A 16,533-nucleotide genomic window follows, 5' to 3' on the forward strand; every position below is an offset into this window, starting at 1 on the left:
CTTACACCACTTTGCGGATTGCTGTGGCAGTGTGTGTCCACCCCTCCAGCTGTTCTATTTGGTTCACCAGCTGTTCTGGGTAAGGGTTAGCTTCGAACGCTTTGAAGGTGAAATGAGTCCGGAAGCTGTCCGAGAACTGCATCAGAGAGAACTGGAAAGAAATGCTTGGCGTTACACTGGAGAAAGTGCTTCCCGCTCCTCTAGCCATCCTCCAGAAAGCCCCATAAAGCTTAAAATGCTTCAGTCTCCAAATTCTACACTGCCCACCCGCCTTCTGCTTCACCAGGAAAGAGATCTGCTTAGGACTAAGACTCAGCCAGAGATGGCATGTTGATTTCATCTCCCACGCCAACCCCTACTGAGTGGGAGCTGCCCAATTGACAGAGAGCTGGAAGAATACTGAGGCTGCATCCAGACAGCACCAGAAAGAGAATCTCAAAAGAAAACCACCACCGACTGGCCATTTGGGAAAGTCTGCAGTCGACGTAGGAGGGGGAAATGGCAGCCTTTGTGGTTTATTCCCGAACCGACCCCTGGCCCTCACCAAGGTTTTAGACTTTGTAAATTGATTCATCACAGTTGAGACAAACGCCTTCATCTTCTGGAAGTCATTTGAGTCGATGCTTCCGGAGCCATCGATCAGGAAGACAATGTCGCTTTCCTGCTGCGGACACTCTGCAGAGAAGGAAAAGGAAAGGTGGGAGGTGAGTGAGTCCTCCAGACCCCAGGTCCACGTTTTGCACGTCACTCTCTGCTGACAGGAGAGCGACTTCACGAAGAATGGCAAACAATTTGCCAGAGATTCAAAGGGAGAAATAAGGGACAGGAAAAAGGAATCGCACGTATAAAGATTTGCTGGATGCTCGCGTCCCTTCCTCCCGAGTCACAGCAACATGCGTTTTAGCCTTCAGGCTTCTAGTTGGATTTGCCAGTTACGAGCCTCAGCAGGAGACCGGAGGGAGGGAGGAAAGTGAAATCAGAGGATTCTTCTCTCAGCTCTCTCCCTGCAAGGTTGCTTGGGGCCAGCTGTGTCCCTCGACAGAAGATCGCAGCTTGTCTCAAGGAGACCCACTCCGCACGACTCTCTCTCCTCTGGATTCTGGTGGCATTTCCCTCTCCCTGTCCCACCAGCTCAGGGGTGGTAATAGCTCTGGTGCTGCGGGCCCTGAGCTCCTAGACTGTCCCTTGTAGTTCCCTTAGACTCTGCCACACCTTTATAATTAATCCCTTTGCAAATAGACCCTCCTCAAATTATATCAACTGGCGTGTGCCATCTGTTCCCACAGAGAGCCTGACTGATGTGGAAGGGGATGGGCCTAGATTCTGGCAGAATCCAGGGATGGATGCACCTGGGTGGGCAGGGCAGGCAGGAATGGAAACGGCACCACTAGGGCAAATCTATACGACGGGGGTGGGGACAAGGCGATGACACTAAGCAGAGAACAGTGGAAAGAGCCCCTCGATGCCCCCAAAAAGTGTGGCTTGATCCCTTAGGCAGTGAGGGGCCAGTGAAGGTTCTTAAGAAAGGACATTTAAGGAAGGTTCTCAGAAATGAGGCGATCTGTTTGGAGTTTAGAAAGCTTGCCCTAGCAGTGAACCGTTTCTAGCAGCTGTACTCGCTCCTGTGAAACATTGATGATAACGCAGACCTGTTTCAGTCGGTGGATGGCTGGCTCGGTGAACAGATGGTGGCAGATCCACGCAGTGGACTGTTACTCAGCAATTAAAAAGGAAGACCTACTGACCCCCAAAACAACATGGGTGAAGTGCAAATATATTACGCTAGTGAGAGAAGCCAAACTCGAAAGGTTACAGTCTCATTTATGTAGTGCTCTTGAAGAGACAAACTAGATGGTGACAGAGGACGGATCAGTGAGCTCCAGGGACTGGGGGTGAAAGGGAGGTGGCGATTCTGAAGAGAGAGTCAAAGAGTGTTTCAGAGGACGTGCTTGCTGTGGTTTCCACAAATCTACACATGCCTTAAAAATTCATGAAACTGTACACTGAAAAACTAGTCATTAAAGTACAGCATAAGGAATCGAGGCAATTATATGGTATAAGGTTGGTGCAAAAGTAATTGCGGTGTAAAAGGTTAAAAAAAAAAAAACTGCAAAAAACGCAAGTACTTCTGCACCAACCTAACAATAACTATGTACGGTGTCAGATGGGTACTAGACTTATAGAGATAATCACTTCATAAGGTATATAAATTTATAATTACTATGTTGTACACCTGAAACTAACATAATATTGTATGTCATCTGTAACTGGAAAACAAATTAATTTTTTTAAAAAGAAGAAAATAGGTCAATTTTACTGTATGACATTGAAAAAATAAAATTACCCAAAAAAGTATTGGCTTTTTTAAAAAAATAAACAAGCAGATTCTAAGGTTTATATGAAAAATATACAAAGATTAGCCAGAAAAATTTTTTTTTTAAATCTGACATATGTTAAGAGAATCAGGGTGCACCGGGCCCCACTGTGGCACAAAGCGCAGAATGTTGGGGTGCATGTTTGTGATACATGGAGCAGCTCCACAAGACACGAGAAATGGTAGCACCAAGGAAACAGGAGGCTGGGGGACCCCAGAGGGAGAGGTTTTTACCATACATCTTTAGTGCCTTTGGAGTTTTGAACCAAGCGCATGTATTATCTATTTGAAAAGAAATGAGATTTTGTTTTTTAAAGAGTCTTGAACTCCTGAGAAGTGAGGACGGGAGAGAGAAATGTGGGGGTGGGAGCTGAAGCCACAGAATCGGATGCAGAAAGGCAGGAAGGACACATGGGGAGGGTAGAAGCTCTAAGCCGGTGCCCCTGGGCAGGCAGGGAATGCAGAAGAAGGTGGCCTGGGCTGAATGAAGCCCTCTGCAGGGGGGGAAGTGCAGGGAAGGGAAAGGAAGGGCAGGGGAGGGGAGGAGAATGAGAGAGGGTGGGGGGAGGCAAAGTATAGAAGAGGAAAGGGAGAGAGGGAGCGTAGGGGTGGGGAAGGGAAGGGGAAGGGAGGGAAGCAGGGGAGGAGAGAAGAGGGGAGGGGAAAGATCTGAGGCTGAGGTGTTTGGGGAAGGGAGAGGTGATCTGCAGGTACTTCAGAAAGGTCAGTGAACGTGAGGACGGAAAAGAGATTTGTCCCTTAGGGGGTCACAGATGCCATCTGCAAGAGCAAGGTCTTACAGTGGGTGGGTAGAAGCCAGATGTCAGGGGATGAAGAATCATGACATGGGGGAAAGAGAGACGAGAGGAGAGAACCCCTTCAAGAAGCTTGGTGGTGAAGGGAAGGAGAGATGGCAGAACATGGGGAGGAGATCAGGAGGAGGGAAGGTCATTTTCATTGGTATCAGTTTTAGTGGTTGATTGTTTTTAAGATGGGGGGGTAGCATGAACATGTTTACATTCAAAGGAGGGGGAGAAATTTAAGCTACTGGAGAGAATGAGTGATTGAAGATATGGGCCCCAGCGCTGATGCTGTGCGAACCTCCAGAGCCCGGATGGCAGAATCCTTCATGGAAAGGCAAAATCAGGTCCTCCTCTAAACCAGTGACACACCAAGGGTGGTTGGTGCCTCTGTGGAAATTTGGACGAGGAAGAGGAGGAAGTGGAGGGAGCTCATGTCTGGCAGCCTTGGTTTTCTCTGCGAAGGAGGAGGGAAAGTGATCTGTTGAGAATGAAGTCCCAAGGAGTTTCAGGAAAAAACAAAAAAGTATGAAAGGAAGGCCCATCTGCCCTTGGTTCCAGAGCCAACCTGGAGACAAGCAAAAGGATGGCCACACAGTTGAAGAAATAAGTAACAGAAAGCAGCTGTAAAAAAGATCCAGTCACTACTCACTTTCCTTTAATCAACGAGTGTTTGGGGAACGGGGCTACGTAGGCAACCCCCACGATGGTCCCCAGGATTCTCTCGTCCTGGTGTTTATAGAAATACAACAGTCCCTGCAGTCTTGAGTTTGAGCTGGATTTTCTGACTCACTCGAAAGGAATGAGCTGTTAATTCCAAGATTAGATTATAAAGACTGCTGTCCTAGGTGCCTGTGCTCTCTTCTATCTCTTGGTTCGCTCCTGGGGGGTGAGGGGGGAAGCCAGCTGCTCTGTCCTGAGCTGCCCTATGGGGAGGCCCATGTGACAAGCCATGGAGGGAAGCTTCCAGGAGCTTGGCCGGGATCTTACCCCAGTCCAGCCCTCAGATGAGACCACAGCTCCTGCCTGACAACTTCACTTCTAGGCAGCAGCATCCAGCTTAGACATGCCCAGATTCTTGACTCTTTGAAAAACAAGACAGCTTAGCGTTTGTTGTTTTTAGCTGCTAAGTTCAGGGGTAATTAGGTAAGCAGCTATAGATACAAGGGCATTGAGTGGTGGATAAGCTAGACGATATCCCTGCTCTTGTGGAACCTACATTCCCAAAGAAAGCGCAGATAAGAAACAAGTAGAATACGGACATATGGTGATGAGGATGGTGAAGTCAGCCAATGTGATGGGGAGTGATGGTTAGAAGGGCCACTCGGGGAAGGCCTCTTTGCAGAGGTGACGTTTGAGCCGAGGAGAAATCACGGGTTGTCTGCTGAGATCTGGGGGAAGATCAGGCCAGACTGAAGGAGTAGTGAGTGCAAAGGCCCTAAGGCAGCGAGACGTCCACATGGTTCCTGGAGAAGGATGGCAGCCAGAGTGGCTGGAGCGCATGCAGTGAGGGATGCAGAAGTGGTGGGAGAGAAGCGGGAGGTGGTCGGGGCCTCAGCATCCAAGGCTTCAAAGGCCAAGATCAGGAGACTCAGAAACAATGGCTGGGACATCATCTCACAAAGATGAGTGGCTGTATCAGGACTGTTCTTAAAATGTAAGACTTTAGCACCTTCCCCCAGTGTCTCTGTGTCTCTGTGTCTCTGTCTCTCTCTGTCTCTCTCTGTCTCTCTCTCTCTCTCTCTCTGTCTCTCTCGGTGGGAGCCCCGTCCCCTCACCCTTCTGCCCCAGAACTCTAAGTGGCCCCCCGCCCAGAAGCCACCAGCCCCAGTCCAGCCCTGTCCCTGCTGCAGTCTGGTCCGTACTCTGCCAACGGCAGCCTACCTCTGAGGGCCTTCGGGAACCTCTGGGGCTGCTGCAGCAGGTTGCGTCCAAACAGGAAACACAAGCCGTTCACGTAGGTGTTCTCCTTGCAGGCCTGGTGTACGGTGGGGCCGCAGGCCTGGGGGGCAGGGTGTGGGTTGGAGGGGCTTTCCGCCCTTAAACCCAGCATCTCCACCCTCCACAAGACTCCAGCCACAACCTCTGGTCTCCAGGCCTCCCCTCAGGGCACTCCCCTTGAAGCAGGGCCCGGCTGGCAGCCCCATAATAGAAGCCTCACAGAGGCCCCAGCCGCACCCTTTCCTGACCCGACTACAGCTTAACAATAGGTGACCCCTGTGGCTTGAGCTCGGAATGTCCCCTGTCCCAGTTCCCTGTTTTAAAAAAAATTACTGTGAAACTTCTGATTAATACCCTTAGTCTTATTGATCACAATCTCAATGCATTCTGGAAAGAACAGCATTCTTTCCAGGCTCCTCCCGTCCTTGCTCCTGGGTTGCTGACACCACCAGAGAGCCACGTTGCCAGAGGGAAGGCTCCATGCAGACCCCCAGAACAGGCACTAGCTCCTGGAGGAACGCCCAGATTTTCCCTTCAACACCTCAAGCTGCTCTGAGAACCTTAAGGCGGTTTTGAAGGTGTTAACCCGCTGCCTTCTCGGATCACCAACCCCCGTGTCGGTCTATTGGCTGAGGCGTAGGCACTACGAGCCCCTAACTCAGTTGCCCTCCGGTTTCACCTCGACCCAGGGGCAACTCACCAGCAGCTGGTCAGGGTTGCTGGCAAATGCCAGAGACAGGCCCAGGGACATGTTCACAGCCTCCGGTGGGACTGAGGGGACAGATGTGTGCATGGTTACACTCAGGGAGATGAAAGGGTCTGTGTAAGAGCTGGGCAGGGATCACCTCGACCTCCTGGGAGACACGATAAGTCCGGCAGGTCAAGGGGGCACCCAGGTCGGGAAGAGAACACAGAGGGGGCGCCTGAACGTGTCTGGGGTAGAGTCTGCTCACCACACAGAGGCTGGGGAGCTGGACCCCTGGGCCCATCACCCCAAGTCCCCCAGAACAAAGGCAATACTGACAAGTCTGAGTGTATGCACAGGTGGAACCCCAACTCTGGGGGCAGCGACTCACCCTGCAGGTGGATGGGCTCACAGGTGGACGTGCTGTAGTCACACTGGTAGAGGCCGCCTGTTTGGTTGGCAGTCTTTACCTCCTGGGGGGCTCCAACCACGATCCTGGGGGAGAGGTGGGAACAGATCACAACAGGAATAAGAGAAAACTGACATCAGAAGAGAATGTCAGAGACCGTGGAAGAAGTTCTGCCCCCCGCCAAGGAAAGTGGGGGAGCCAACCCTCACACAGATTCCCCAATTCCTAGAAATAGAAGGAAGACTCAATACAGACCAAAAAAGAGGGAAAAATTTAAATCTCAGAGTGGGAAGGACCTCTCTAAGAATGACACAAAACACAAAGGTCATTTAAAAAAATGCTTAGGGGCGGCTGGTTTGCTCAGGGGTTAGAGCGCGGTGCTCATAACACCCAGGTCGCCGGTTCGAGTCCCACACGGGCCAGTGAGCTGCGCCCCCCACAACTAGACTGAAAGCAACCATTTGACATGGAGCTGATGGGTCCTGGAAAAACACACTGTTCCCCAATAAAAACTTTTTTAAAAAGATGGTTAGGGGGTGGCTGGTTAGCTCAGTTGGTTAGAATGTGGTGCTAATAACACCACAGTTGCTGATTCGATCCCCACCATTGTGAGCTGCACCCTCCTTAAAAATTTTTTAAAATTTTAAAAATTAAAATAAAAATAGTTAAATCCAACCAGACAGTCATTTTAAATAAATTTCTGTCTGTGACAAACTACCATCGGCAATTCAAAGACAAAGGATAAAGTGGTGAGAGAAAGATTAGCAACTCACACCCCAGCTTACTGTCCTCAATTATAGTTACAGCTCCTACAAACCAATAAGGAAAAATAATAATACGAATAATCCAACAGAAAAATAGGCAACAGGTACCGTGTTTCCCTGAAAACAAGACCTCACTGGAAAATAAGTCCTAGCATGATTTTTCAGGATGACATCCCCTGAACATATGCCCTAATGCGTCTTTTGGAGCAAAAGTTAATATAAGACCCGCTCTTATTTTGGAGGAAACAAGGTAAGAAAAAAAGTGTTCCCAGAAAAAGAAATAATCTTTCATTTAAAAAGAAATGCAATCTTGATACAGGAGAGCCCCTCCCATTATAGGAATTTTAAGTCTCCTTTCCCCCAGTTTCTCAGGTTCACCTTTCAAATCAGCTTTTTAATCTTAAATAGAAGATTGTTTCTAGCCTGAATCATAGGATGTCTCCTCGCCCCCGCTGCAGATAATTTCCCTGGAACCAACTGGTGATTTATACTTATTGATTGTAATCACTATGGCCCAGCTCCTGGGCGAACACCGCCACCCGAATGACCGGATTAAGCAGAAAAAAAGGCCCCAGACACCATGAAGCTAAACACGTTCTATCCCACAGCCACCTTGCGGCGATGGCTTTGGGTCCTGCTTCTTGGGCCCACACTTTTACCTCTGTTTCACCAAAATCTCTCTCTCCTTATCTAGGAGCTGAGGGGACACAAGTGATGCCCCAGCAAGACTTCCAGTACATCCCAACCGAAGAGGTCAACAGGGCCTTTCGAGCCGTCTCGAGACCCCTTCCCCTCCTCGAACATCAGATAGGGCGAGAGTCCCGTGAATCCCCAATACGCAGGGACAATGGCCACAGTCAGCAGGAGGCAGATACAGAAGAGGCAATCTCCTGTCCCTCAAGTTCCCACAGATTTATGGGGATCACATCTCTCCAGGGGGACATAAGGCAGGCAGTTAGAGATAGGAATTGGGTCTCTGAGACGCCCGCCCGAACACATCAGGTAACATTCCTGCACGTCCAACATGGCCTAGGACCGCCCAGACCTCTCCTTTAGCTACTATAACCACCATGAACCACTGGGAGGGAGTTCAAGGATACAAAGCACCCAACTAGATTAAACAGGCCACTCACACCTAGGCCACAGTGACCTTCATTTCACCTGGGCCTCATTATACCATCATTATAATATCATGCATTTGCCCGGAAGTTCATTAATATCATTATAACAGACTGAATTCTGGGAAGGAACATGCACAGTCTAAAAAAATGAGATAATCGCCTCTTGTCAATCACAGGTGTCAATCAAGTGATCCCACACCCAGAAAGGAACAGCCCATTCTGGAGAAAAGAAAAGAAAAACTCCAAGTCCTCGCCAGTCGGCTCCTTTTGAGCCACTGTGTTGCCCGGCCCGATCCCGACCCCATCTCTTTGGAGTGTACTTTGGCTTCTAATAAACTGCTCTCTTACACTGCCTTTTGGTGTCCCGCTCAATTCTTTGTTTGGGATGCCAAGAACCTGGACACCACACTGAGAAGAGTCTGCTCTCCAGTAACAGAAGCATAAAAGTAAGCTCTTTGTGCACTTATCTGGTAAGATTACCGAGCTCTACTAAGAAAACCAAATGCAAAGGACCGTATAGAACAGAAACCAGCAAACTTTGTCTGCAAGGATACTACTATTTCCATAAATATTATTTCTGTAACGGTAAATATTTCAGGCCATGCGGTCTTTGTCACAACCTCTTGATTCTGCCATTGTAGCACCAAAGCAGCTGGAAACAATAAATGATGAGTTGGGGCACAGAGTTGGAGGGGTGGGAATAATAAAACGTTATTTACAAAAATAGGCAGCAGCATAGTTTAAATGTAACATGTGCTACAAATTGTGTGTGGGCTGGGGTTGGGGAAATGTGGACGTCTGCCCAGCAGAGACCCTCTCTGGAAGAATGCACAGAAAAACCCTCCTAGGACGGGAACTGGGGAAAGCAGTGTGGAGGATTTTTCACTGCTAGACTCTTGTGTCTTTTGAATTAAGAACCCTGTCATTGTATGACCTATTCAACACTAGATCAAGGAAAATAAAACAACATCAAGGAAATTACGTTTTCTTTCTGATACGCAGGTCTTAGAGGGAAAGCCTGTGAGACACGCAGCCCTTACCGGGATCCCTCAAACTGGACCACACTCTGCCCGAAGCTCCTTGTGTTCGCTTGAAAGATCTTTGCGTTTTGAGTGTCCAGGTTGAACCCATGACACAAGCCCAAGGCTGGAAGAAAAAAAGGAATGAGGATCAGGTGCCGGTGGGGACGTAGTTAAGAAAGCAGCTTGTCCATCTTCCTGGCAGGATTCACCCTAACCCAGCACAGAGATGTCTGCTTCCCAGATCCAGTTCCAATGGCCTGGGGCAGAGGTCAGTGCACTTTTTCTCTAAAGGGCCAGAGAGTAGATATTTTAGACCTTGGGAGCCAACGACCTTGGGGGACGTAATATAACAAGAGAGAAAATGTGTTTCCAGAAATTTGTCATTAAGGAAATTCAAAATATAATAATTGAGCTCCCCCCCTTTTTTATTTGTAATTACAAATTTGCTAATAAGACCAATGGAATTCTTTGGGGGGGGATCTAACATTTCACTTCATTGGGATTCCAAATTAGTGTGCCCAGTCACAAATCGATTACAAGTGTGCACCTGCAGCCTGTGGTTGCTCTCAGACTGTACAGAAACAGGAGGTGCAATCCCTGCCTCATGCCCCCAGGACAGTTTTGCCACCACTACCACTGGTGCTTCCAGCCCCCCGCCGAGCTCCACTGTTGACCTGACCAACAAACAAGTTCCTAAACCCTCCCAGTTAGGCAATTTCCTTCCTGTGCAACTCACAAGCATTTCTTTTCCTTCTTTGACCCATTTACCACAAGACACAGGCATATAAGGAAGTAATGTCATTATGAGTGGTCAGTCATTCGACAAGCATTCGTACCAGGGTCCTTGAAAAATAGAAGTGGAGGCAAAGTGGACGTGGAACCCAAAAAGAAACACTCAGAAAGGAATCTGGTACTGGCTGCACACCCTGGGGCATGTCATTTCATCTCTCTAAGCCTCAGTTTCCTCATCTGTGACATCAAGGGGCCAACCGAACCCCCTCAGATCAATCGCCCATGAATTTAGCCGTTCACCTGGGCTTCTCTGGTCATGCCATCTTGGGCTAGCTCTGCTCTGCGCTCCTACAGGACTCCCTTATCCCGCCCCAATTCGCTTTATCTCTCCCCAGTGTAACTCCTAGATATTCTACATCCCTTCTAGATATTCTACTTGTGAGTAGAGACTCACAGTCTCAAAAGTTTTCCTCATCATCACGTAAGCCCCACCCTCAGACCCCTGGCCCACCTGTTAACAGAAGGACTCGGTGAATCATAGCTGAAAGGAGCAGGAATCCCGGGGCTGCAGGTGCCACGGAGCCACTTGAAGAAAGCCAGCAAGGACAGAAAAAGAGAACTAGAAAGCAGGAATACATTAGAGGCTCAAAGGAAGAAGGCGGAGGCTCAGAGAGCACACAGCACAGCTTGACCATCCCCCCGGGGCTGCCACAGCTTATGCTTCCTCTCTCCCCAGCGTCCGAGCCCAAACCACCACGGTCACTATTTCAAAGGTGTTGCTTGTTTGTCCACCTGCTTCCAGGGTTGGCCAAAGCATCATGAAAAGCCAGCTGCATAGATGGAAGGGCCTGCGTCCTGGAACATGTACTCTAAACATTAATTCAGACCAAGCAAATGTGGGAGATCACCCTCTGTGTCTCCCTGGAAGCACACTTTACAAAGTCTCTTTCCCCCCTGCCCAAGGAAACAGGAGAACCCTTCAGCCAGAATTGCCCTCCTTTGTAGACTTCAATACGGACAACTCCGGTACAGAGAAACCTAGTACTTTTGGAATAATATTTGTGTTTTTTAAAGCCTCAAACCCTTGGAAATTGCCCAGGAAATTTCACTTTCCAGAAGTTATCCTAAAAAGTCGCTGAGATGTACAGTCGAACATGGACGCCTAAGCTTGTGCTTTGCAGCATTGCTATTAATAGTGAAACATTAGAATGGCCTAAAAATCCAACAACAGAAAAATGGTTGAGCGATGTCTCACCCTGTGATATGTCCTTACCTTCCATCTAGTGACTTCAAAATCTGTTTCAAAGACACAGGAGCATACTTGAAATACATAGAACGCCAAACCATACCTTGTATCCCTCCAGTCCAATGTCAGAAAGCTGAGCGTGCGTTCCAGGAGCAGCTCGCATCCAGCTTTCAGCAGCAAGGGTGGGCAGTGAGACCTCACCCCCAAAATATTGGGGGTAGTGCTCTGTTGATTGCAGCTCCTGATCTCAGAAGTTCAAGCACAGAGGTGAGCAGCCATTGTTGAGCCCATCTCATTTTGAAAGCCTCTCCACCTCTGGCTGAAGCAACTCCCAGGGGATTTAAAGGCTAGCGCTTCCCCCCCTAATAAGTTCTTAAGACCTTAAGATCCCGGGCTGATCCCTGGCACAAAGACAGCCTATAGCAATAAAAATAAAATAACAGCAAACCCTGGGAAAGGAGAATAATCTGATTTTGTATTATTAGATTTGTTTGCCTAGTTTCCAACAACAACAAAAAAATCACAAGGCAATCCAAGAAACCAATTGCCTTTGATTGCCAATCTTTGAAAGCATGGCCCATTCAAAGAAAAAAAAACAAAAAGAAAACATTCCAGAGAAAGACCAGATGGCAGACTTACTAGAAAAGTACTTTAAAGCAACTCTCTTAAAGATGCTGAAGTAACTAAAGGAAGACACTGAGAAAGTCAAGAAAATGATGTACGAACAAAATGGAAATATCAATAAAAAGGATACCTAAAAAGAAACCAAAAGGAATTTCTGGAGCTGTAAAGTACATTAACTGAAATGAAAAATTCACTACAGGGATTCAAAGGCAGGTTTGAGCAGGCAGAAAACTGACTCAGAAAACTTCAAGATAGGACAATTGCAGTTCCTGAGTCTGAGAAATAGAAAGAAAAAAGATTGAAGTGAAAAGAGCCTAAAGGACCAGTGGAACACCATCAAGCTGACCAACGTACACATTGTGGGAATGCCAGAAGAGAGAAAGAAAGTGTCAAAGAGATTATTTGAAGAAATGATAGCCGAAAAGTTCCCAAATTTTATGAAAGACACGAATACAAATATTGCAGAACCTCAACAAAGTCCAAGTAAGATGAACTCAAAGAGGCCCATACCAAGACATATTATAATAAAACCATCAAAAGACAAAGACGGAGAGTCTTGAAAGCAACAAAAGTGAATGACCACATATTAGGGATCCTCAACCTGATTTCTCATCAGAAACTTGGAGGCCGCAAGGCAGTAGGCTGATGGACTCAAAGTACTGGGGGGAAAATATCAACCAAAAATTCTGTATATGGCAAAACTGCCCTGCAAAAGTGAGGGAGAAACCAAGATATTCCCAGATAAACAAAACCTGAGGGAGTTCGTTACCACTAGAACTGCCCTGAAAAAAATGCTAACGGGATTCCTGCTGGTTGAAATGAAAGAACACGAGACAGAAACTGGAAGTTGTATGAAGAATAAAAGATCTCAGTGAAGGTAAATACACGAATTATGAAAGTTAGTATTATGTATTGTAACAATGGTGTGTAACTCCTCTTTTATTTTCTACACGATTTAAAAACTTTTTAAAAACTATTCATTTTTAAGGCATTTTTTTTTTAAAAACGATTAGTCTAAAAGCTAGTAGTATTGTAGCTTTGGTTTGTAACTCCACATTTTGTTTTCTATATAATTTAAGAGACCAATACATTTTAAAAAAACAATTATTCATCTACAGTTTTGGTCACACAATGTATAAAGATGTAATTCTGTGGCATAAATAACTAAAATGAGATGGGGACGGAGCTGTATAGGAACAGAGGTTTGTATGTCATTGAAGTTAAACAGATATAAATTCAAATTAGAACGTTATAACTTTAGGATGAAGTTATAAATGAAAGTTATAAATGAAGTTATAAATGAAATCCCGATGGTAACCATTAAGAAAATAAATAAACAATATACACAAATGGAAATGAGAAAGGAATTACAATGTCTCACTGCGGAAAAAAGAAAAACTAAACACAAAAGAAGACAGAAATGCAGGAAATGAGAGCGATAAAAGTTATAAGGCATGTCAGAAATTAATAGCAAAATGACAGAGGTAAATCCCCCAACCTCTTCCCCTCTGGAAACCACCGATCCAACTCATAGATTCAAACAGTTTATTACTTACGTCGACGGCAAAAACAAATTTCCCACGGTTCTTTGCCCAGCAAAAAGGATGGCATCAGAATAGGGGTGCTATGGGCCGGCCTGGTGGCTCAGGCGGTTGGAGCTCTGTGCTCCCAAGGCTGCCGGTTCGATTCCCACATGGGCCAGTGCGCTCTCAACCACAAGGTTGCCGGTTTGACTCCTCGAGTCCCGCAAGGGATGGTGGGCAGCGCCCCCTGAAACTAAAATTGAACATGGCACCTGGAGCTGAGCTGCGCCCTCCACAACTAAGACTGAAAGGACAACAACTTGACTTGGAAAAAAGTCCTGGAAGTACACACTGTTCCCCAATAAAGTCCTGTTCCCCTTCCCCAATAAAATCTTAAAAAAAAAAAAAAAAGAAAAGAAAAGAAAAGGGAGGCTATAATCTAGACCAACAGACAACGCAGTTTTAGTCTATAGTTCTATTGGTGATGGCCCCAGAGCAGCTCCTCACAGGCACCCGCACCCCCACCCCCACCCCACCCCGTTCTCTCTGTTCTGGGAAGGTCACAGGTATTCTGCCAAACCTCAGACGATCTGTGGTCAAACCTTTGCTTTCGTGGCTGGTGTGGTAGCACCGGGGGCCAGGGCTCCATGGCAGAGCTGTTCCTCCACATTCAGCAGATGGCAACCACGACTTTCCACTTAGTCCCAAAGTCTCAGGAAATCCTAGGGCACTACCTTCTAACCAGCCTCGCTATTAGCAGAAGTGTGGAAGCCACCCCCATGCCACCTGGACTACGGCTTAGCCCTTTCCTGTGCCCCACTGTCTCTCTACTCCGCCCCCGCCAAGTCAGTTTTCAGCACAGTAGCCAGAGGGATCCTTCTAGAACACAAGCCATATATTGTTCCTCTGCTCAAAACCTTACAAAGTCTCCTTGCCTCACGGGGAGCAAGCCAGCCCTTTCCACAACCGATAAGGCCCTGTGAGACCTGCCACCATGGCCTCCCTGAGCTCATCTTTTCTTTGACCCCTTGCTCCTTCTATTCCAGCCATGCTGGCCTCCTTGAGGCTCCTCAGACATGCCAGGAACACTTCCATCTTAAGGCCATCACACTGGCTGTTCCCTTTGACTAGACTGTTTTTCCCCAGGTATCTGCATGGCTCACTCCCTCTCACCTCCTCCAAATATGTGGGTTTTGTATCACAGGACTCTCTATATTCAACTTCACAAACCCTTTCTTGCCATGTTTCTTCTCCCAAATTTCTCTGGCTTTGCCCTCAAAATAATGAAGGTGGTAGGGTCTCCGTCATCTCCCTTTGCCCCACGTGGCACCCAGGATCATGACTTCTCTCTTCCCAACACAATCTCCCAGACCCACCTGTCCGAATCTCTGTCCCTTGGCTACACAAACAATTTACCTCTGTCTCAATACCTCCAATTTGTTTGACCCACACACGATCTAGCCCCCTGGGAAGTACAAATAACAAAATATTGTTTTTCCATTACACCGAATTGCCAGTCAAGTTTTCACCCGAATATCCTTCTCAGCAATCTAGTTAAGGCTTTGGGGTGATAAAAGTGAACTGGCATCTTAAAATGCTCAAACCACAGAGCTGTGAGGACTATGGGTGGAGCTGGGCCCCTTGTTGACTCTTTGATCCTGACTTCCGGTTGGACTTTGTGGTACCTTCCGGGGGAGGGATGCTAATAAATAGAATAGCTGTCTTGGAACCGGGTTATTCTTCTTCACGTGGGCAGTCAGCTGGAGCCCCAGGTGGGAGGTGTGTATTCCCGCACTGCAGAGGTGGTTTTTGTTTCTTTTTCTTTTCCCGAATAAACCGCTCTTTGGGTGGATTTTCTGGTGAGTCATTTTTGCCAGTCGACAGGAGTCTGGGGCCAGACTACAAGGGGGTTAAAATCCTACCTCTGTGATTCTTGAGGACGTGATTCTCTGTATCGCACTGTCTTCATCTGGAAAATGATGGGAACAGCCGTACTTGTCTCTTGGGGTGATTGTGATGATTAAATGAGATAATAGATGTCAAAGTGCCTGTAGCGAATATTTAGTCAACTTTACCTGAAATTATTCTACCCACTGTGTCTTGGGTTGACCAGCCCCACAGACACATAAGTGGCACTGACACATAAAGAGTATGTTGTCCTCAAAGATGCCTGCTGCTCCATTAAAAGCATTCTAGACTGCTCCACCTACTGCCTCAGTCGTCCAAGAAGGGGGCCAAATGTCAAGCAGGTCAGAGAAATGGCCCTACCATCAGCTTTGTGGGACACTTGGATGCTTCCACCAAGGTCATACTAAGAGCAAGTTTGGCCAGAGGTCACTGACAGGGCAGGGACAGCCATACACAGCCAGTACTTCTGAAATACTTCCTCCTGCTCCAGCCTTGAAAGAAGAAGTAGCTCAGGTCCTGACCTGATCGGTACAGAGAAGAAAACTATGAATTCCTGGATTAGGACAAGAAGTTAATTGTATTCCCTTCCGAGGAGGAGAAGTACAAGAGAAGAACCACACTCCTCTGTGTGGATTATTTTGCTTCTAGGGGTGAGGAGGGTAAATGCAAATGTCAAAAGGCAACCACCTCTCCCCAGATCCACAGAACAGGTCATTTCTGGAGAGCGGTTCAGCTATGTCCAAAGATATGAGTCTGTCCCACCCCTAAGTGGTTGAGCCCAGGCCAAGGAAACCACTATAATTATATTCTTTGTCCCAATTTTTTCTAACTACACAAACAGTATTATGACAATATTAAAGAAAACAAGAAAAAAGAAGAGACAGTTTCACCACCCTAATATATCAGCGTTTCTTCATTCACTCCCAGCACAGATATCGTTTACACACTTGTCATGACAGGGTAGGTTTAATTCTGTATCACGGTTTTGACATATAATATTTTAGCACAAATATTTTGGGGAGCTTTACAGAACTCAATTTTAACGCATATAAAAGATTCCATGAAGTTAAGCGATTTTAGTGTTTTACTATTTTAGGCAATGCTGCATTAAATAATTTTCTACATACAGCCTTTTGCTTCTTTGGAATTCTTTTCTCTGGATGTAATTTTTACAGTGAAACGACTGGGGCAAATTAGATGCACGTTTTTGGGACCTGTCATACTTACTACCAAATAGCTCTCCAAGTGGGTTGTACCAGATGCATTTTATTTTGAAACTAACATTTGTAGAGTGCTTTATCGTTTCAAACCATTTTATAAATTTCATCTAAATTTCATCTCAACCACTCTGGCAGGTTGGTCTGACTTCCACCTCCCCAGGCAG

At 46.9% G+C, this 16,533-nt stretch overlaps 1 protein-coding gene across 1 annotated transcript in view; it reads right to left on the minus strand.

Moving 5' to 3' along the window:
• Window positions 1-10,511, minus strand: part of ITGAM (integrin subunit alpha M) — a 33,577-nt gene extending 23,066 nt beyond the window's left edge. The window contains exons 1-7 of the mRNA XM_033101138.1: window positions 10,360-10,511; window positions 9,135-9,240; window positions 6,192-6,295; window positions 5,816-5,886; window positions 5,059-5,176; window positions 545-675; window positions 6-151 (exon numbers count right to left, since the gene is read on the minus strand). Of these exons, the coding sequence (XP_032957029.1) occupies window positions 6-151; window positions 545-675; window positions 5,059-5,176; window positions 5,816-5,886; window positions 6,192-6,295; window positions 9,135-9,240; window positions 10,360-10,486 (803 nt within the window). The 5' untranslated portion in view covers window positions 10,487-10,511. The remainder of the gene's footprint in view (window positions 1-5; window positions 152-544; window positions 676-5,058; window positions 5,177-5,815; window positions 5,887-6,191; window positions 6,296-9,134; window positions 9,241-10,359) is intronic.
• Window positions 10,512-16,533: the final 6,022 nt, after the last annotated feature.

This window comes from Rhinolophus ferrumequinum (assembly GCF_004115265.2).
Source record: "Rhinolophus ferrumequinum isolate MPI-CBG mRhiFer1 chromosome 15 unlocalized genomic scaffold, mRhiFer1_v1.p scaffold_54_arrow_ctg1_1, whole genome shotgun sequence".
In the NCBI taxonomy this organism is placed as follows: domain Eukaryota; kingdom Metazoa; phylum Chordata; class Mammalia; order Chiroptera; family Rhinolophidae; genus Rhinolophus; species Rhinolophus ferrumequinum.